General features: G+C 39.6%; 1 protein-coding gene across 13 annotated transcripts in view; it reads left to right on the forward strand.

Moving 5' to 3' along the window:
* CASK (calcium/calmodulin dependent serine protein kinase) overlaps positions 1 to 23,356 on the forward strand; it is a 232,040-nt gene that overhangs the window by 24,803 nt on the left and 183,881 nt on the right. For all 13 annotated transcript variants that reach the window (XM_053891690.1, XM_053891693.1, XM_053891691.1 and 10 more), the window contains exon 2: positions 21,377 to 21,454. In XM_053891690.1, the coding sequence (XP_053747665.1) occupies positions 21,377 to 21,454 (78 nt within the window). The remainder of the gene's footprint in view (positions 1 to 21,376; positions 21,455 to 23,356) is intronic.

Below are 23,356 nucleotides of genomic sequence, written 5' to 3' on the forward strand. Positions count from 1 at the left end.
AATTTGCTCTCCTTGGCAGGTAAGATATGGGCACATAACACAGGTTTCATGAGTCCGACACAGCCACCCGTGGTGTAATAACTAGGGACAAAAAACAAGGACCATGTGGCACTTCGCAGGTGGCAGCAGGGATGAATACTGGGATAGTTGTAGTGGTGGCGCTCGGGCTGGCTTCCGACATTTAACCTTAATGGGGACAGCGCGTCAAGCTGCCGCAGCTGCTGTACAACAGCTGCAGTGGTGCCTTCATCAGATCAGTTCAGGGTTTGGTTTCTGACTGTGCAGCACAGTCTTGGTTTTACAGGCCTCCCTACCATTCTGTGAGCAATCCAATGTCCTATTAATAAACTCCTTTTCTGCTTAAATCAGCCACAGTTGGTTTCTGTTTCTTGTAACTAAGAACCTTAACTGACCCCACATTAAGAAACAAGAATCAGGGCGCCTGGGTGGCTTAGTCAGTTAAGCGTCCAACGCTTGGTTTCGGCTCAGATCATGATCTCACGGTCCATGAGATTGAGCCCCACGTCAGGCTCCGTGCTGACAGCATAGAGCCTGCTGGGGATTCTCTCTCTCTGTCCCTACCATGTGTTTGTGTGCATGCACGCTCTCTCAAAATAAATGAACTTTAAAAAAACCCAAGAATTAGTAGAGGAATGGCAGAAGATGACACTATTATAAGGGGAGTCAGTGGCCTTGTAAAGTGCTTGCAAAATCTGCGCTTGGACTGGCAACTCTTGTACCTTGGGATGTCAGCCATGGCCTAAGAAAGCTGTAAGATTAGACATGGAGCTAGAAGTGGGAAAAAGCATACCAAGGGCCAGATACCCCAAGATGCCATGGTTTTCTGGTGATGAATTCTGAGGAACCCAAGAATTCCTAATAGAACCTAACCTTCCAGGTCCTTACGAAAATGTATTTGTCAGGGAAGAAGGTTAGAACATATTTAGCAGTCTGTAAATCAGACATATAACTTTTAAATATTCAGATGTATGGGACCATGGGCTTCCATTCGTACACTTGCCTCAGGCCCTGCAAATGTTCAGGTTGGGCCTAAACCAAGGGAGGCCACCTTTGGCATGTGGGCTAAAACGGCTTTCAAATCTGTACCATGCTGGGCCCAAGCAAGGTTGTGAGGTAGCAGGATTTATTAATGCTCTGCCTTCCCTCTTGGCAACCTTTCCCTTCCTTTGCTCTGTCTCCTTGTGTCTAGTCACTCTCGCTTTGAAGACCTTCTCAGCACATTCATTCCCTCAGTGAGCCAAGAGAAACCCCCTTCAGACATTACCTACTCTGCAGCACCCACAGTGGGATTTGTCTTTTTAGGCACTACTAAACTTTCCAACCCACACAACTAGCACAAGCCACACTCGCCATCACATCGATCCACTTAGAAGGACCCAGGACAGGAAACACTGCTTGCCAGCCAGGCAGCACCAGGCATTCCTCTTGAATAGGAGTCTTTTCAGCAGGACACGTGCTAATGTGCAGTCAATATAATAGGGAAAGAAGGATTTTTTTAAATAGTGTTGAGAAAACTAGCAGTTCAGAAGTCGATTTAGATTCAACTCCCTCTCCAAAAAACAAAACCACAGACAGAATAGTTTATATAAACAAATCAAATCGTAGGAGAGCTAGCAAAAACTAAAATTATTTAACAGATCTTTGGAGAGCTTTTATAACTTCAAAGGACTGGGATTCATAAAGGAAAACATCAACAGATTTGAAATTGAAAAAAAAATGGAAAATTAATTTGCTTGAATATTGACAGAAAAGGTTTCTATTCTGAACATAGATAAGGAGAGCTCACCCCGATGGAAGGGAAGATATTAAGCTTCATATACAAATGGGCAAGGACAGAAGTGGTCAGTTACCAAAAAGAAATACATTTGGTACATAGGCATGTGGGAATATGCTCAATCATTTTAATGTCTTTCGCAATGTATCAGCATTTGCTTTGCAAAGTAATTCTGGTTACAGTGACCATTCCTTTCCCCATTAAAAAGATGAAGCTTTCCATCTACTTACATAACATACTTAACAGTGCTTTGTAAGAACCTTCTCTGGTCCCTGTCCAAGTTCATACTGAAGGAAGTTGATTGTGTACAGTTTACAGCATAGGTGGGAGAGGAGAGCTCAGCTCAAATTATAGTCCCTTAAATAGTCCCACAGTTCATTCCAAACCCACCTAACATGTTGACTCATTTTCAAGCTGTACTATTGTTTGCTTGTAAGGAAAAAAAAAAAATGCCTTGATCTGCTTCCCTCATTTCTTATTTATTTATTTATTTTGAGAGAGAGAGAGAATGAATCCTAAGCAGGTCCTGTACTGTCAGTACAGAGCCCAACACAGGGCTCGATCTCACAAACCATGAGATCATGACCTGAGCCAAAATCAATAGTTGGACACTTAACCCACTGAGCCACCCAGGCACCCCTGAGGGGCTGCCCTCTATCCTAATTACATTGTAGTCCCCACCCTCTTACCCTGCTTCTCGTCTTCCCCTTCCCCCTACTCTTTGGGACCCATCTCAGAGGCTGCTTGCTTCATGAAGACTGTCTGAATCCCTCAAAGATGTACCCATTCCTTCCTCTGAAACTCTGATATGCACTGTTGTAACTAACTCCTTCCCAAAAATGAAGTAGTTTAGAATACGGGAAGGGTAAAGAAAGGTCATGCGTACATGACTCCTCTCTCAGAGACGAATTTACCACCAACAAATATTTATACATACTCATCAATGTGTGGTATGTTATGGTGACCATGAAAGACCTGTTTATGCCCTCAAGTTGCTCATAGTCCAAGTGGGCAGACCACACAGGTGCCTGTCAATGAAATAAATAAATACTGATAGTGTAGGTCTAAATGACCATAGAGAGGCACAGACCCTTAGGTCCCTAAGAGATCAGTGGAGGAAGCAGTTGGGAGGTGGAATAGGCGGGCAGACATGCAGGCTTGTACAGAGTTGACAGAGGGCATCACTGTCAGTGTGGGAGACAGGCAGAAAAGTGGAAAGAGGCCACTTCTGGCAGGGGCATAAAGAGAGCAAAAGTGTTGGGAAAAGGTGGTGGTTATGGGACATTTGTGAAGACATCAAGACGGTAGCACAAGCAAAGCCCTGAATTAGAAGAAAATAAAGGATAATTAATGTTTTTTTTCCTAATCAATAGAGATTGATTTGTATATGCAAGGATTAAAACATTTATTGGCAAACTTATTAAATCTAGAGAATTTATTTAAACCATCTCAACAGTGCAGCATTCACACATGTATCATCAGAGAGAATGGGGATGGAGGCTGTGCATTTTGAAGATCCCTCTGGGTGATTCTGGAGCAGGCATGAAACTGGATTTGTTATACAGAGCACTCCCTTGTACTGTGACTTTACCTACTTAGCTGTAATCCCTTCTTTTCCATTAATAACTCAGAGCCTTGAACAGGAATTTGAAGTTTCCCTCTTTGTAACCTGAGCCTTTTTGCAGGGACAGTGCATGGATTCTAATGTCCAACTGCCTGAGTTTGAATCATGGTTCTTCCACTTACTAGCTGTGTGATCTCTTGGGCAAGTTACTTAACCTTTCCTGTTCCTCAGTTTTCTATTAATTAAAATAGGGGTAGTAATGACACGTATCTCAGAGACTTCTTGCAACCATTAAATGAATTAATGCATGGAAATCACTTAGAAAATGCCTGTCACATAGTATGTACTCAGCAAATGCTAGCTTTATTTATTACAACAAAATAAGATTATCCCTGTTTTTGAACCATATGTAAAAGAAACACCGTTTGTGTACTGCTTTGTCTGCTTCTTTCACTTAGTGTTTTATCTTTAGGATTCAGCCAAATTCCTCTGTGTGCCTGTAGTTAATTTCTTTTCATTGCTGTGTAGTATTCTGTTGTTTGACTATACCAGTGCTTTACCCATTCTGATGGACATTTGAGTTCGTTGACACTTGGTGCCTATTGTGAACAATGCTGCCATGAATGTTCACGCACATGTCTCCTGGTCGACGTGAGCACACGCTTATTTGAAGAGTCTCCTTGGGGCGCCTGGGTGGCTCAGTAGGTTAATGTCCGACTCTTGATTTGAGCTCAGGTCATGGTCTCGCAGTTCGTGAGTTCAAGACCCACATCAGGCTCTGGGCTGACAGTATGGAGCCTGCTTGGGATTCTTTCTTTCCCTGCCCCTCCCCCCTGCTTGGGATTCTCTCTCTCTCAAAATAAATTAAAAAAAAAAAAAAAATGAAGAGAGTATCCTTGCCCAAAACTCTGTAGTCCCCTCTTCCTCATAAATCAACCAGCCATGTATGTATGCATCTGTTTCTGGGCTCTCTGGTATATTCTGTCCTGTTGTCAATAGCATACACGCTTAAGTAATAAGCCTTATATTATTGAAATTTTGAAATCAAATAGAGCAAATCTTCCCACCTTATTATTCTCCCAAATTATCTTGAATCTTCTTGTCCTTTTACAGTGCCATATACATTTTAGATTCTGCTTGACAGTTTCCACAAAACCTGCTAGGATTTTGGTTGGAATTCCATTGAATTTTTGCTTTCATTTAAAAAAATTGGCTGTTTATAGTATTAAGTCTTCCAGTCTGTGAAAAAGATCATTTTCTCTTCATTTATATTAGATTTATTTCTACATTCTTAAAAAATATCTTTTAAAAATTTTCTTTTGATTTATGAGAATAATTTTGCTCAATGCTGATTATAATTTTACCTTAGATTATTTTGGGTATTCTGTATATACACTTTATACCATCTGTAAATAATGACAATTTGTTTTTTCTTTTTCAATTCTTATTGATTTTATTTCTTTATCTTGCCCTTACTAGGGCCTCTAGAATAGTGTTGAATATAAGTTTTTGGAGTGGATGTTTTCATCTTGTTCTTGACCTAAGAGTTTCCTAAAGTTTAAATACATAATTTTATTAAATGGTTTTAGCATTTATTGAGATTAGCCTAATTTTTTCTTCTTTAGTCTGTCTCAGTGTTCAGAATTCTAGTCATTGAGTTCCAGACGTTAAAACAATTTTGTATTCCTCTGATAAATCCAACTTGGTCTTGATGTAATTTTTATGTATTGCTGGGTTTTATTTGCTGATGCTTTGTTTGGGTTATTTGCACCTATGTTCGTTAATGAGACTGTCCTTTAATTTTGTCGTGCTGTCCTTAATGGTTTTGGTATCTAGGTTAAGTAAGCTAGCTTCATAAAATAAATTGGAGACTGTTCTGCTACTTATTCATTTTCTCTTCCAAATGTTCCCTAGAACTTGTCAGAAGTGCCATCTAGGCCTACAGTTTTCTATGCCAGAAGGTTTTTAATTACTGATTTAATTCTGTCAATGAGTAAAGAATTATCCAGGTTTTCTAATTATTTTTGTGTTCACTGTGATGAATTTTATTTTTCTGGGAAATTTGTCGATTTCATAGATTTTCAAATTTGTGGCATAGAGGTTCAGTGTCATCTTATCTGCAAGATATGAAGTATCTCCTTTTTCATTCTTCATATTGGCTGCTACATGTGTCTTCTCTTTTTTTTTTTAACCAGTCTTGCCAAAGATTCATCATTTCATAGGGAACAACTTTTAACTTTTGCTAATCCCTCTAATATGTTTGTTTTCCATTTCATAAATTTTTGTTATTTCCTTCTAACTTGCTGAATTTAATTTGATGATCATTATATAGCTTATGCAGATGGATGACGGGTTCATAAATTTTCACCCTTCTTTCCTCATATATGCATTTACAGCAGTAAATTTCCCTGTAAGTACTACTTTACCTGCATTCTACAAGTTTGATGTGGTTATTTTTGTTATTCAGCTTAAAATAGTTCCTTATTTTCTGATGATTTCTCCTGAGATCTGTATAATAAAAGCATATTGTTCAGTTTTCAAATGAGGTGGATTTTCCAGTTCAGTTTTATTAATCTTTTTAAAGAAAATATTTTTGCTTTTCTTGCTCTCTGTTGTGTTTTTCTTCATTAATTTCTGTTCATTATTATTCCCTTCTACCCTTGTTGGATTTAATTTACTGTCCTTCTAAAATTTTTCTCCTGATAGAACGTCACTTTAGTTTTTCTTCTAAAATTTTACATCAGTATTTGTAATATTTCTGTTATGTTTCAATAATTTAAAGTTTAAAAACTTACAATTTATGGATACAGGCTGCTTTGTGTATACTGTTTTAGCTCCATTTCTCAAGGGGTATTTTTGTGTTTTATTTTTCTTTTAACATTTAGAGTTATGTTTAGTCTGATGAAAGTGGTAGTACCTGTTCATTTTTTAAGTAAAAGTAAAAAGAAGAAAACAAAAATTTCAAATACCCACCCACTCTTTAACAGCGTGTTGATATCCAAAAATTTCTGTGCCTCTGCAGACACACATATGTGCCCATATATATATTTATACATCTTAATATATTGTGAACATCTTTCTATATCAATAAATATACTTCTACAGCATCATTTTAATGGCAGCATAATACTCTGCCCTGTGGATTTACCACAATGTATTTAACAATTCTCCTATTGTTAGATATCTATTTGTGTGTTTGTTTGTTTTTAAATGTTTGTTTATTTTGAGAGAGGGTGAGTATGCACATGAGGGGGGGGCGCAGAGAGAGGGAGAGAGAGAGAATCCAAAGCAGGCTCTGTGCTCTCAGCACAGAGACCAGTGCAGGGCTCGATCCCACAAATCGTGAGATCATGACCTGAGCTGAGATCAGGAGTTGGACGCTCAACTGACTGAGCCACCCAGGCGCCCCTCTTCTGATTCATAGGTTATTTAGCATGGTTTTCTCAATTTCTAAGCAAGCATTTGAGGATTTCCCATTTGCTGTGTTAATTTATTTCTAACATAGCTATATCATGATTAGGAAACATACCCTTAGTGCTTATAAACCTTAGAATTTTGATGGCTCTCAGAAAAGCACTTGTGCAGTGTTATCAGTTGTAAGCTGACCTAGCATTTTGTGCATATATAACATCATTTCTAGTTGAGAGAATGACTAACAGACAAACCATGCTTCCTCAAACTTGGGTATGTGACAGACATTTAATCACAAATGAACGAAGTGACCCTGCTGCTTCAAGGGAAAACAACTCACAGTGGTTGTCACCAATGATGCAGTTCAAACTTCCAAGTGAAAATAACAATTTTGGAAAACTTGTATCTGCCACCATAAACTTAATAGCTTACCAGGACTTAAAGGATGTTTCTAATGTAATCAATGGGGGTATGAATAAATGTGATTTTTTTGATAATGTGTAATCAAATGTGTCGGTATTTAGAAAATCTGCACAACTCTGTGGACTAGTATTTTTCAGATGACTAATGTGTGATGTTACAGAGTCATGCACAGGTAAAACATCTATTCAAAGAACAAGATAGACAATGGATTACAATGTAACACAGTACCCAAAGTTCATTGATATGGTTTCAGAATCCACATTGCAGTTTACCTTTAAGAAACTACCACTTTTTGAGTCTTGGGTGCAGTATCAAAGAAGAATATTCTCAAATATCTGCAAGGCCTATTAAGATATACCTCCTTCCAATTATATATCTCTGTGGGGCCAGATTTTCCTCATTTTTTTTCAACCAAATAACATATTATAACAGATTGAATGTAGAAGCAGATATGAGAAACAGCTAGCTGTCTTAAACCAGAAGTCAGAGCGATTTGCAAAACACCAAACAGTTCTACTCTTTTCACTAAATTTGTTTTGTTTTTGAATAGATACTTATTTTTCATGAAAAATATTATTCCTATTAACATGTAATGGGTTTATTGTCATTTAAAATTTTTTTTTTAATGTTTATTTATTTTTGAGACAGAGAGAGACAGAGCATGAACGGGGGAGGGTCAGAGAGGCACAGAATCTGAAACAGGCTCCAGGCTCTGAGCTGTCAGCACAGAGCCCGATGCGGGGCTCAAACTCACAGACCACGAGATCATGACCTGAGCCGAAGTCGACCGCTTAACTGACTGAGCCACCCAGGCGCCCCTATTGTCATTTTAAAATACATGTTTTTTTACATTTCTGGATTTAAATTTTTAAATTTTTAATTTAAAAATTTTTAATTTAAAAATTTTAATTTTAAATTTTACATTTCTGGATTTTAATTTTTAAATTTTTTTAACGTTTATTTTTTTGTGTATGTGTGTGTGTGTGAGAGAGAGAGAGAGAGAGAGCATGAGCATGAGTGGAAGAGGGGCAGAGAGAGAGGGAGACAGAGATTCCTAAGCAGACTCCATTTCTGTCAGCACAAAGCCTGATGTGGGGCTCAAGCTCATGAACCATGAGATCATGACCTGAGCCAAAGCCCAATGCTCAACTGGCTGAGCCATCCAGGTGGCATTAATTTTTAATGCAGCAAATATTGATAGACAAAACCTACACAGACATCATCCATTTGGGGTTCCCAATCATCTTTTAAGTAGAAAAGGGCCCTGACATCAAAAAAGTTAGAGGACTTAGTCGTTGTCCTAGAAATTACAGTACGCCTCCTGACATATGTTATTGTTGTGTAGTTTTTTTTTAAGGTCACTCTCTCTTCCTCTCTTGATCTCTCAATAGTTATTGTGTCATATGGTCTCAAAGAGTGAGAAAATATTTTTTTATTTAATCATTGTTCATTTAGATTACTGTACATATTTACCACATTTTATGTTTTCATGCCTCACTGCATCCCTGAGTTTTCATTCCACTTTGTTTTTTTTCTACCTAAGGAATACTCTTGTGTATTTCCTTTAGGAATAGGTATGCTGCTGTCAAATTCTGTTGGTTTCTTTGCTAATCTGAAGGACATTTTTTCACCTTTATTCTTTATGGGGTTTTTTGGTGAGAAGAGAACTTTAGGTTGGCAACTAGTTTAAGATCCCTTTCCACTGCTCTCTATTCTGTATTCTGGCTTCCACTGTTGCCATTGAGAAGTCAGCTGTCACTCTAATCGTCTGTTCTTTTCTTGCACGGTTTTTGAGGTTTTCTATTTTTCTTTGGTTTCCTGTAGTTTTCACAGATATGTGTCTAGCTATAGGTTTCCTTATTGCTTGGTGTTTATTGGGCTTCTCAAATCAGTGGGTTGAGATCTTTAATCATATCTGGGTAATTATCAGACATTATATTTTCAGTATTGTTTCTGCTCTATTTTCTTTTCACTTTTTATCTATTAGTAATCGCTACACCCAACGTTGGGCTTGAACTCACGACCCAAGGATCAAGAGTCACTCACTGACTGAGCCAGTCAGGCGCCTTTCTTTTCACTTTTGAAATGTCAATAAAAATATATGCCGACCTTCTCCCTGTAACCCTTTCTCATCCTTTCATATTTTCCATGTTTTGTCTCTACATACTTCAGTCTGACTACATCTACTAGTTCACTAATTTTCTCTTCAGCTATCTAATCTGCCTAAGTTCTGACTTTCGGTGTTGGATTTTTTTCATTCTGAAGTTTCTGTTTGCTTTTTCAAATCTGTGGTGTCACTTTTTATAATTGTTGATCCTTGCTGAAATTTTTAAGTGGATGTTTTGTCTTCGTGGTAGGCATTGGAATTTCTCTATGCTAATAAAACATATCAGAATATATTCCTTACCCCACTTTCCAAAATACAACTCTTTATCACCCCAGCCCAGAGTATGGGGTGTTTTCTCAAGTCCCTAGCCTTTGGCAGGCTCTCCTGCGGTAGCTCAGTCTCTGCTCTTGGATCTCCAAGTGGAAGAGCAGTTGGGCCCTGTTAGTCCAATATCCACCTCGCCCATTCTTCAGAGTTCCCCACATATGCACCCTGCCCCTTCCAGGGCTGCCTCCTTCTCATGGGGTGCTGCCTACCCCTAGGGCAGAAGCATCTCTCGCTCACCTCTTTGAGCTCAAAACCTTTCCCCATCCTCACTAGGTAGTGTTTCACTCATTATACTGTTTAAGCTTTAAAAAAATTTTTTTGTTTTTGTTTCATCCAGTTCTGTAGTTGTTTTTCTCACCTTCAGAGGAAATGGTAGTTAGAGAGATTCAGATTTGGTCTGACCTGTACAGTGTTCCTCAAAGAATAGTTTGCAAATGAGTTCCAATCTACCAAATGTTATCAGTCTGTGATGAACTGTTATCAGTCTGTGATGAAGTAAGTACAGAAATTGAGAGTAAGCATTTAGAAACTGTTGGAGCAATCTGACATTGCTGTGAAATCATAGCACGTGATTTTGTGTTTTTTTTGTTTGTTTGTTTGTTTGTTTTTTAATTTTTAATTTTTTTTTATTTTTTAATATATGAAATTTACTGTCAAATTGGTTTCCATACAACACCCAGTGCTCATCCCAAAAGGTGCCCTCCTCAATACCCATCACCCACCCTGCCCTCCCTCCCACCCTGCCCTCCCTCCCACCCCCCATCAACCCTCAGTTTGTTCTCAGTTTTTAACAGTCTCTTATGCTTTGGCTCTCTCCCACTCTAACCTCTTTTTTTTTTTTTTTTTTCCCTTCCCCTCCCCCATGGGTTTCTGTTATGTTTCTCAGGATCCACATAAGAGTGAAACCATATGGTATCTGTCTTTCTCTGTATGGCTTATTTCACTTAGCATCACACTCTCCAGTTCCATCCATGTTGCTACAAAAGGCCATATTTCATTTTTTCTAATTGCCACGTAGTATTCCATTGTGTATATAAACCACAATTTCTTTATCCATTCATCAGTTGATGGACATTTAGGCTCTTTCCATAATTTGGCTATTGTTGAGAGTGCCGCTATAAACATTGGGGTACAGGTGCCCCTATGCATCAGTACTCCTGTATCCCTTGGATAAATTCCTAGCAGTGCTATTGCTGGGTCATAGGGTAGGTCTATTTTTAATTTTCTGAGGAACCTCCACACTGCTTTCCAGAGCGGCTGCACCAATTTGCATTCCCACCAACAGTGCAAGAGGGTTCCTGTTTCTCCACATCCTCTCCAGCATCTATAGTCTCCTGATTTCTTCATTTTGGCCACTCTGACTGGCGTGAGGTGGTATCTGAGTGTGGTTTTGATTTGTATTTCCCTGATAAGGAGCGACGTTGAACATCTTTTCATGTGCCTGTTGGCCATCTGGATGTCTTCTTTAGAGAAGTGTCTATTCATGTTTTCTGCCCATTTCTTCACTGGGTTATTTGTTTTTCGGGTGTGGAGTTTGATGAGCTCTTTATAGATTTTGGATACTAGCCCTTTGTCCGATGTGTCATTTGCAAATATCTTTTCCCATTCCGTTGGTTGCCTTTTAGTTTTGTTGGTTGTTTCCTTTGCTGTGCAGAAGCTTTTTATCTTCATAAGGTCCCAGTAATTCACTTTTGCTTTTAATTCCCTTGCCTTTGGGGATGTGCCGAGTAAGAGATTGCTACGGCTGAGGTCAGAGAGGTCTTTTCCTGCTTTCTCCTCTAAGGTTTTGATGGTTTCCTGTCTCACATTCAGGTCCTTTATCCATTTTGAGTTTATTTTTGTGAATGGTGTGAGAAAGTGGTCTAGTTTCAACCTTCTGCATGTTGCTGTCCAGTTCTCCCAGCACCATTTGTTAAAGAGACTGTCTTTTTTCCATTGGATGTTCTTTCCTGCTTTGTCAAAGATGAGTTGGCCATACGTTTGTGGGTCTAGTTCTGGGGTTTCTATTCTATTCCATTGGTCTATGTGTCTGTTTTTATGCCAATACCATGCTGTCTTGATGATGACAGCTTTGTAGTAGAGGCTAAAGTCTGGGATTGTGATGCCTCCTGCTTTGGTCTTCTTCTTCAAAATTACTTTGGCTATTCGGGGCCTTTTGTGGTTCCATATGAATTTTAGGATTGCTTGTTCTAGTTTTGAGAAGAATGCTGGTGCAATTTTGATTGGGATTGCATTGAATGTGTAGATAGCTTTGGGTAGTATTGACATTTTGACAATATTTATTCTTCCAATCCATGAGCAGGGAATGTCTTTCCATTTCTTTATATCTTCTTCAATTACCTGCATAAGCTTTCTATAGTTTTCAGCATACAGATCTTTTACATCTTTGGTTAGATTTATTCCTAGGTATTTTATGCTTCTTGGTGCAATTGTGAATGGGATCAGTTTCTTCATTTGTCTTTCTGTTGCTTCATTGTTAGTGTATAAGAATGCAACTGATTTCTGCACATTGATTTTGTATCCTGCAACTTTGCTGAATTCATGTATCAGTTCTAGCAGACTTTTGGTGGAGTCTATCGGATTTTCCATGTATAATATCATGTCATCTGCAAAAAGCGAAAGCTTGACTTCATCTTTGCCAATTTTGATGCCTTTGATTTCCTTTTGTTGTCTGATTGCTGATGCTAGAACTTCCAGCACTATATTGAACAGCAGCGGTGACAGTGGGCATCCCTGTCGTGTTCCTGATCTCAGGGAAAAAGCTCTCAGTTTTTCCCCGTTGAGGATGATGTTAGCTGTGGGCTTTTCATAAATGGCCTTTATGATCTTTAAGTATGTTCCTTCTATCCCGACTTTCTCAAGGGTTTTTATTAAGAAAGGGTGCTGGATTTTGTCAAAGGCCTTTTCTGCATCGATTGACAGGATCATATGGTTCTTCTCTTTTTTTTTGTTAATGTGATGTATCACGTTGATCGATTTGCGAATGTTGAACCAGCCCTGCATCCCAGGAATGAATCCCACTTGATCATGGTGAATAATTCTTTTTATATGCTGTTGAATTCGATTTGCTAGTATCTTATTAAGAATTTTTGCATCCATATTCATCAGGGATATTGGCCTGTAGTTCTCTTTTTTTACTGGGTCTCTGTCTGGTTTAGGAATCAAAGTAATACTGGCTTCATAGAATGAGTCTGGAAGTTTTCCTTCCCTTTCTATTTCTTGGAATAGCTTGAGAAGGATAGGTATTATCTCTGCTTTAAATGTCTGGTAGAACTCCCCTGGGAAGCCATCTGGTCCTGGACTCTTATTTGTTGGGAGATTTTTGATAACCGATTCAATTTCTTCGCTGGTTATGGGTCTGTTCAAGCTTTCTATTTCCTCCTGATTGAGTTTTGGAAGAGTGTGGGTGTTTAGAAATTTGTCCATTTCTTCCAGGTTGTCCAATTTGCTGGCATATAATTTTTCATAGTATTCCCTGATAATTGTTTGTATCTCTGAGGGATTGGTTGTAATCATTCCATTTTCATTCATGATTTTATCTATTTGGGTCATCTCCCTTTTCTTTTTGAGAAGCCTGGCTAGAGGTTTGTCAATTTTGTTTATTTTTTCAAAAAACCAACTCTTGGTTTCGTTGATCTGCTCTACAGTTTTTTTAGATTCTATATTGTTTATTTCTGCTCTGATCTTTATGATTTCTCTTCTTCTGCTGGGTTTAGGCTGCCTTTGCTGTTCTGCTTCTATTTCCTTTAGGTGTGCTGTTAGATTTTGTATTTGGGATTTTTCTTGTTTCTTGAGATAGGCCTGGATTGCAATGTATTTTCCTCTCAGGACTGCCTTCGCTGCATCCCAAAGCGTTTGGATTGTTGTATTTTCATTTTCGTTTGTTTCCATATATGTTTTAATTTCTTCTCTAATTGCCTGGTTGACCCACTCATTCGTTAGTAGGGTGTTCTTTAACCTCCATGCTTTTGGAGGTTTTCCAGACTTTTTCCTGTGGTTGATTTCAAGCTTCAGAGCATTGTGGTCTGAAAGTATGCATGGTATAATTTCAATTCTTGTAAACTTATGAAGGGCTGTTTTGTGACCCAGTATATGATCTATCTTGGAGAATGTTCCATGTGCACTCGAGAAGAAAGTATATTCTGTTGCTTTGGGATGCAGAGTTCTAAATATATCTGTCAAGTCCATCTGATCCAATGTATCATTCAGGGCCCTTGTTTCTTTATTGACTGTGTGTCTAGATGATCTATCCATTTCTGTAAGTGGGGTGTTAAAGTCCCCTGCAATGACCACATTCTTATCAATAAGGTTGCTTATGTTTATGAGTAATTGTTTTATATATCTGGGGGCTCGGGTATTTGGCGCATAGACATTTATAATAGTTAGCTCTTCCTGGTGGATAGACCCTGTGATTATTATATAATGCCCTTCTTCATCTCTTGTTACAGCCTTTAATTTAAAGTCTAGTTTGTCTGATATAAGTATGGCTACTCCAGCTTTCTTTTGGCTTCCAGGAGCATGATAAATAGTTCTCTATCCCCTCACTCTCAATCTAAAGGTGTCCTCAGATCTAAAATGAGTCTCTTGTAGACAGCAAATAGATGGGTCTTGTTTTTTTATCCATTCTGATACCCTATGTCTTTTAGTTGGCGCATTTAATCCATTTACATTCAGTGTTATTATAGAAAGATATGGGTTTAGAGTCATTGTGATGTCTGTATGCTTTATGCTTGTAGTGATGTCTCTGGTACTTTGTCTCACAGGATCCCCCTTAGGATCTCTTGTAGGGCTGGTTTCGTGGTGACAAATTCCTTCAGTTTTTGTTTGTTTGGGAAGACCTTTATCTCTCCTTCTATTCTAAATGACAGACTTGCTGGATAAAGGATTCTCGGCTGCATATTTTTTCTGTTTAGCACACTGTAGATATCGTGCCAAGCCTTTCTGGCCTGCCAAGTTTCAAAGGAGAGATCAGTCACGAGTCTTATAGGTCTCCCTTTATATGTGAGGGCACGTTTATCCCTTGCTGCTTTCAGAATTTTCTCTTTATCCTTGTATTTTGCCAGTTTCACTATGATATGTCGTGCAGAAGATCGATTCAAGTTACGTCTGAAGGGAGTTCTCTGTGCCTCTTGGATTTCAATGCCTTTTTCCTTCCCCAGTTCAGGGAAGTTCTCAGCTATAATTTGTTCAAGTACCCCTTCAGCACCCTTCCCTCTCTCTTCCTCCTCTGGGATACCAATTATGCGTATATTATTTTTTTTTAGTGTATCACTTAGTTCTCTAATTTTCCCCTCATACTCCTGGATTTTTTTATCTCTCTTTCTTTCAGCTTCCTCTTTCTCCATAACTTTATCTTCTAGTTCACCTATTCTCTCCTCTGCCTCTTCAAGCCGAGCCATCGTGGATTCCATTTTGTTTTGCAATTCGTTTAAAGCGTTTTTCAACTCCTCGTGACTGTTCCTTAGTCCCTCGATCTTTGTGGCAAGAGATTCTCTGCTGTCCTGTATACTGTTTTCAAGCCCAGCGATTAATTTTATGACTATTATTCTAAATTCACTTTCTGTTATATTATTTAAATCCTTTTTGATCAGTTCATTAGCTGTTGTTATTTCCTGGAGATTCTTCTGAGGGGAATTCTTCCGTTTGGTCATTTTGGAGAGTCCCTGGCGTGGTGAGGACCTGCAGTGCACTTCCCCAGTGCTGTGGTGTATAACTGGAGTTAGTGGGCGGGGCCGCAGTCCGACCCGATGTCTGCCCCCAGCCCACTGCTGGGGCCACAGTCAGACTGGTGTGTGCCTTCTCTTCCCCTCTCCTAGGGGCGGGATTCACTGTGGGGTGGCGTGTCCCGTCTGGGCTACTTGCACACTGCCAGGCTTGTGTTGCTGGGGATCTGGCGTATTAGCTGGGGTGGGTAGGCAAGGTGCACGGGGGCTGGAGGGGCAGGCTTAGCTTGCTTCTCCTTAGGTGATCCACTTCAGGAGGAGCCCTGTGGCAGCGGGAGGGAGTCAGATCCGCTGCCAGAGGTTTGGCTCCGCAGAAGCACAGAGTTGGGTGTTTGCGCGGAGCGAGCAAGTTCCCTGGCAGGAACTGGTTCCCTTTGGGATTTTGGCTGGGGGATGGGCGGGGGAGATGGCGCTGGTGAGCGCCTTTGTTCCCCGCCAAGCTGAGCTCTGCCGTCCGGGGGCTCAGCAGCTCTCCCTCCCTTTGTCCTCCAGCCTTCCCGCTTTCCGAGCAGAGCTGTTAACTTCTGACCTCCCAGACGCTAAGTCGCGCTTGCTGTCGGAACACAGTCCGTCCGGCCCCTCCGCTTTTGCCAGCCAGACTCGGGGGCTCTGCTTGGCCGGCGAGCCGCCCCTCCGCCCCGGCTCCCTCCCGCCAGTCCGTGGAGCGCGCACCGCCTCGCCGCCCTTCCTACCCTCTTCCGTGGGCCTCTCGTCTGCGCTTGACTCCGGAGACTCCCTTCTGCTAATCCTCTGGCGGTTTTCTGGGTTCTTTAGGCAGGTGTAGGTGGAATCTAAGTGATCGGCAGGATGCGCTGTGAGCCCCGCGTCCTCCTACGCCGCCATCTTCCCGTGATTTTGTGTTTTATAAAAATAACGATTCATAATATACCTGGGGGGAGTGGAAACTGCTCCTTCACCACAGTTAATTTGAGAAGCACTTCTTCCTACAGTCAGCTGCGAGTCTCCTACAAGCCCCCTCTTTTTCTGCTTTTACAGAATACACTGTAGAGGAGGAAAAAACCTTCTCTCTACCCTCTTAGGTTAAATGACTGGGTCTGAATTAAACTGACCAACACCAGACTAACAGGAAAAAAGATTTATTATTTTTTTTTAACATTTATTCATTTTTAAGAGACAGAGCATGATTCGGGGAGGACATAGAGGAAGACACAGAATCCGAAGCAGGCTCCAGGCTCTGAGCTGTCAGCACAGAGCCTGATGCGGAGCTCAAACCCATGAACTGTGAGATCATGACCTGAGCTGAAGTCAGACGCTTAATCATCTGACCCACCCAGGCACCCCAATAAAGATTATTTTATATGCATATGGCAGGACCATTGGGGTCGGGGGACACCCTCACAGGAAAAAAGTGAAAACCACAAAAGAGGTGGTTAGACCCAGATGCTTATATACCATTTTAACAAAGAGTAATACAGTCTGAAGAGACTAGAAAAAGGAAGAGGGGGGAGTTTGGGGGTCTCGGGTAAGTGGTGGCAAGGCAACCAGGAAATGTGTGGTAAGTAAGAGTTGTTTAGTAAGGTTTGTTATGCAGGTAGGAGTAGTTCTCTTCCTAGTACATAAGAGGGGAACGCCTTTACAAAGGGAAACTTAAACCTCCATTTTCAGGCAGAATGGACAAGATCAGAGAGTTCTTCCTGTGTCTGGTGTTTTTCAATTGCCTTCAGCTCAAAATAATCCTATGCCAAGGTGGCTTATATTCTGATCCCTTCAACATATGGTCAGCCATACATTGTGCCTCTAGACGTGTGATCTATTTTGTTTGGCATATTTGTTTTGGATTTTTTTTAATTATGTAAGTAATTTACATTTATTGTAAAATTTTTAAAATTCAGACAGATGAAAGGAACAGCTAAGATCATTCATGATCCCACTGCTTTCACAAGTCAACGTAAACCTCCCATAGTTTTTCTCGGCATGTAGGGTAGAAGCATTCCCCATACTCTTCTAAAGCAGGGTTTCTTCTCCCTCTTATTTTACTCCCTTGGAATGGAACCAAGCAGGGAAGTTTAGAACATGCTTTTTTGAAGCTCCTTAGCAGCCCCAGAAACACCCTAAGATGGGAAGCAAGAGAAAAACAATGAAAGAAGCCTTGCACTTGTTTTTAGAAGTATTATCAAATAAAGATGATCAAAGATTTGAGACATCAAACTTTTCAAAGTTGTTATATCGGGATTGTATTATGAATATATATATTAAATTTCAGTGATGAATAAAATTTGCATAAATAGTATTTTTCATTTTTCCATATATCAAAATTTAAAATTAATGAATTGCCTTTTACTCTAATATCAGTGTTACAAATAACTAATCAAACAGCTTTAATAATAGAAGATTACTTTCACAGCGATGACTGACTTTCAGACTAGCTCCTGAAGGAACATGCATGCATATTTAAAGTTACACAGGTGAGTTTGTTTGTTACCCTAGGTTATGAACCATCGTCATAAAAAATGTACAATGCCCAGAAGATCTCATTTATAAGAGTGACTAAAAGTATCCTAGGGCAAAAAACCCCAATAATCAATATTTGGAACCAATATGAAGAAAACCTTAAAACTGTGACTTAGAGACATGAAAAGAAATAGAGAACATATCATGTTCATAGATGAGAATATGAGAAAAATGTTAATTTCTAGAAGTTCATCTATAAATATAAAACTATCTCAGGCAAAATATTAAAAAATTTTTAACATTTGATGAACTCATTTTTAAAGTTCAGCTGGAAGAAAAAAATTCATAATAAAATATTAGCAAAGAATAATAATGAAATGACTTATTTTTCCAAATATTAAAATACACTATTAGAGGGCCGCCTGGCTGCCTCAGTCAGTAGAGTGTACAACTCTTGATCTCATGAGTTTAAGCCCCATGTTGGCTGTAGAGCTTACTTAAAAAACATAAGATAAAATATTGAAAAACACCATTACAGTATTAAAAATGGTGTGGTACCAGATACAAGAAGAGACAGGTCAGTGGGAAAGCCTAGAAACCTGAAAATAACCTGTGTATGTGCATGTGTAGAGACTGTCATTTCAAATACTAGTATTTCAGATATAACACCCCAAAAAATGTGTCGATCCATGCTGGTAATTTCCAGGTTTTTTTTTCACTGACTGGTTCCCTTGTTAGGCATTGGCCTCTCACCACTTGACTACCTTCTCCTACTCCTCAGACTGCTGTTTTCCCTCTTCCAGGTCCCTCCAAAAGTCTTCCTCCAGCTCTCAGGAAAGCTCCCAGATTCTTATTTCTTGACGATGCGATTGATTTAGCTCTCCTTTGCCTAACTCCTTTCTCATGTGCGCTGAATAGTGCTCATCCTCACATCTCACAATTAAACAGGAAACCGCCTAAACAAAACTTCAATTCATTCACTGGAAGGGGGGGTCCCTTAGTTCTCCTAGATCAAGCAACCAGCTTAAATTGCAGCCCGTTTAGAAATAATATTTTTTTTCCTCCCCACAATACAAAGAAATGAAAAATATTCAGCCTCTCTTGTAATCAAGGAAATGCAAATTAAAGCAATCATGACTTACTTTTTTCCCTCCTATCTGACTGGCAAAGATCAAAAAGGAATAGTCAGCCTAGTGGGGGCAAGGTAGAGGAAAGGACACCTTCACGATTAGTGAGGGCAGTATAGCATGTTAAATTTTTTTCCAGGAGTATATCAACAGCTTTATTGTATATGCTCCCCGACCCCTAGGACAAGTGCAACTCTCCTTATAAGACTTTTACTCTAGCAGAATATCATGACTGTTCAAACATGTGACCATGTTCATTTGGGCTTTATTTCCAATGGTGGAAAATGGTCACTACCATACTTCAGAGCAGACTACACCATCACAAAGATTATTTTGTGCAGAAGAATTCTATTTGACATTGGAAAATGTTCATCAGCTGTGAACTGGAAACTAGGCAAATGTTGTAAACCCTTGTATAAATGTGAAAGTATTTTCATTTATACAAAACCACACCGAGGGGCGCCTGGATGGTTCAGTTGGTTAACGTCCGACTTCTGTTCAGGTCATGATCTCGTGGTGTGTGAGTTCGAGCCCCACGTCAGGCTCTGTGCTAACAGCTCAGAGCCTGGAGCCTGATTCAGATTCTATGTCTCCCCCTTCTCTGCTCCTCCCATGCTCATGCCCTGTCCCTGTCTCTCAATAATAAATAAACATTAAAAAAATTTTTCTTAAAACCACACCAAGATTTAGATCATATGGTCAATTATTCATTAAATATTTACTGTGTGCTCAGTCTTCTGCTGGGTACTGGGTGGGAGTATGTTGAAAGTATAAAACATACTTGTTCTTGGGGCTCCTGGGTGGCTTAGGCAGTTAAGCGTCCGACTTCAGCTCACGTTATGATCTCGCAGTCCATGAGTTTGAGCCCCACATCGGGCTCTGAGCTGTCACGAGCCCAGCATCTGATAGCTCAGAGCCTGGAGCCTGCTTTGGATTCTGTGTCTCCCTCCCTCTCTGCTCCTCCCCTGCTCATGCTCTGTCTCTGTCTCAAAAAACAAAACAAAACAAAACAACATACTTGTTCTTTAGGGCTTTATACATCTTGTTGAACTGTTGAGCTTGAATATGTGCATTTCTTCCTTGTACACCCAGCAGGTGTAGCTGTAGGTAATGGGAAGAGCAGTGAATATAGACACAGATTTGAATCCTGTCCCTGTAACCTACTTGTCTACTCATACAAATTATTTGAGAATGAGAAGGGTGCTGACCTCGTGGGGTGATTGTAAGAATGAAGATATAACAAGGAGTGTTTCCCATGATGCTTGGTGAATTGTAATATGAGTATTGATAATTCATTATTATTAATACCTACTTAGTAATTATTAGTAATAGTAATGAATAGTTTCTTTAGTTTCCCTTCTAGAAGCCTGTTTCCTCAGTGTAATACACTGGAGTCTCAGCTACTTGAATAAGTGAATGAATGAAATATTGGTTTTGAAAACACTTCATATGCCTTGAAGCATTATGAAAATGTCAGCTATTGATATTTGAATAATTTCACTACCAGATACAATCTGGCAAAAGTGTCCTATATGTATGTAAATGCTAAACGTGTGTTAAGTGCTAACTGTTAGGATATGGGCATATAGGGTTGTTATAGAATTTAAGCAAATGAAAGCCTTGATGTGGTTAGTAATTCACTTAGGGGGCTTTCTGGGAAAGGTGTGATTGGAATGGGGCCTTGGATTACAGCAGGTTTTGAATATGAAGAGCAATGTATTCAGAAGCATGTGACAAGAAAAGAAAGAAGACTGTATGTTCGGGGAATAGTAATTAAGACTAGCCTGCCTAGAGAGTGATGTATACTTGAGGAGCCATCAGATAGGACAGGTAGAAGAGGTGAGGTGTGGCTGACACAACAAGAGACCTTACTGATCTGAGAAATAAAGAAGAAGTATTTTAAGTTTGGGGCAAAAGAGTGACATTCCATCACCAACACATCAGTGTGTTAGAATATGTTTGTAGGGATTGACTTTGGTAATGGAGTGTGAACAAAAAGAAATTATGAATTAGCTACTGTTTTCCTTCTACAGTATATAGTTTGAATGCCCATTTAGTGGTGATAACTATAGCTAAATATTTTAGAATCCTTGTTGGATTCTTAAAATATTACATGACATGACTAAGTATAGATAATTTTGGAACTGACTCAAAAATATGTCCATAGCCACCAGCATTGCCCTTTTCTGAGGCTTCTTGTTGTGATAACTTAAAGGAAATTTATGGTCCATTTTCTACACCTCGTGTTATTTGATGCTACCATTTGCTTGTTCTTTGTACTTCTTTCCATGTAGATTTTCAGTGTTAAGATGGTTATAATATCCTTTATAATTTATATATCTTTCCTTGAAAGAAAGGAGATTTAAATAACTTATTAGAATCATTAGCTGTAAGCCAACTAATGACTTAGTTACAATATATTCATTTTCAGTGTTTTCTTCCTGGGATTTCCTCTTACATATTTTTTTTCCTCACATTTCTCTACAGTATGGATGGCGCAGATCTGTGTTTTGAAATCGTAAAGCGAGCTGACGCTGGTTTTGTATACAGTGAAGCTGTAGCCAGGTATGTAATTTGTATTGACTCAGAGGTCACAGGGGAAATAAAAGAAGGAAATGACAGAGAAATCACATGAAGTGACCTGCTTTTTGAACTGATGAGGAGGAGACTGCCACTCTTTCCTACAAGGAACATGTCTGTTCTAGTGTGCAGTAGTGGAGCCGAATAGTGACTGGAAATGACAAATACTGAACAACGAATTTCTTAACCTGAGTCTACAGTTTAACATGGTACTGTTGCCTTTCCCGTTTGGGATGACTTTTATTCAAGAAGGGATTTGGTAGCTCAAGAACTATGAAGAATCAACTTTGGGGGGGTGGGGGTTATGTGTGATCATTGTTTTGGGCAGCTGAGCCTTCTTAGTTCTTCACTTTGCCTTTTAGTGATAGCACATTATTATCTGAGCAGTTAATCTGATGAAATGCACAGAATAGTGGAAGGAATAGAAATAATAGCACAGTCTTCCTGCCAGATATATTTGCTTCAGGCCAGTGTGTGATCTCCCGAGCAAATGGTGGCCATTGTTCTAAGTCAAGTTGTTGTACAGGACTAATGAGTCAAAATAAGGAGTAAAGTTGAAAAATCACAGGAACCATGCACTGGGCCACTTGCTTATAGATTTGGAGCTATATAGCTTTCTGCTTTGGTGTCATTCAATCATATCATAAATACCCACTTCAGTGGGTTGCCTTTTTAATACATGGGGTCTCCTCAGTCACCAGCCATAATATATTGAAGGATTCAAACCCACAAACTAGTTAGGATTTATTAAAACTTTCTACCATCTGAGAAACAGTTACCATTAAATGATTATAACTTCCTCTTATCATCCTTTATATAACCATGGCATCTTGGACAGATACAGGTAGCAATAGCTTAGGGACTATCTAATACAACCTTCAGCTCAGAGTGGCTTCAGATTCAGTGCCCTGCCTCTTCCTGGCTAAGGAGCAAGGGCCCCAGTCTCAGGAGACCGAGCAGCCATAGCTATAGCACAAGATGAAGAATATACTCAAGTGAGGTAGCTGCTGTTGCGTGCTGCTGGAGCTAGGGAGAAGCAGCATATGAAAGTTTATATACAGTAATTGTAATGACTTCTTTGAACTCCTGATGTATTCATGGTAGAACTGAGGTTGGGTATCCTCTTTTTTTCTGTGCCGTGCTCGCTAAAGCACATTCTACAGGGCGGTGGGGGAAGGGGAAGGGGTAAATCTCATTTTCCTATTAGTTTTGAGTTCTTACCACAATTAAAATTTTTTATTCTGTATTGTGCTTCAGAATTTAAAAGCATTCTTTAATACCAAAATAGTCAATGCCATCTTGATTTTTCTTAACATACAGCAGTAAACGACTTTATCCAACTGAATGAAACTCTCAGACCCTTGCATCTTGTTGTTTATATTTACTTCTTCAAGAATTTGAGGCAACTTGCCTTTTGTACTCTCCCAAATTGATCTCTTTCAACAGCAGCATCAAATAGGGAAAACTAAAAATTCTGAACATGGATTTTTATAAAACAGTGAAGCTTGATGAAGGGAGATGACTTTTTTCCTTTTGGACCACAGTAACACTGGAGTACTGTGAGAAATAAACCCACTGACCCAGTCAAAGGAGGGATGCAGGGAAGCACCTAGGAGCACTGTGAAGTGAGGCTTTAATCAACATTCTTGCAAGAGCGGGTGTCTGATGGACAGGCACACCCGGGGCAATCACAGCAGACAGTTTATCTCCTAGTGTGCAAGTCCCTCCCCTGATTTCTCATTGGCTGAGTACTACAGACGTTACAGCCTTACCCGGAAGTCTCCTATGCCCATATACGGGAAAAAGTAGTCTGACTGGAACAAATGTACATTCCCTGAGGTGACACAGAGGTTTCATTCCCTTCTCCCTTTGTTCTTTGGTGCATGC

The sequence above is a fragment of the Panthera pardus genome, unplaced genomic scaffold (assembly GCF_024362965.1).
Source record: "Panthera pardus isolate Hobbes unplaced genomic scaffold, ASM2436296v1 HiC_scaffold_27, whole genome shotgun sequence".
Lineage (NCBI taxonomy): Eukaryota > Metazoa > Chordata > Mammalia > Carnivora > Felidae > Panthera > Panthera pardus.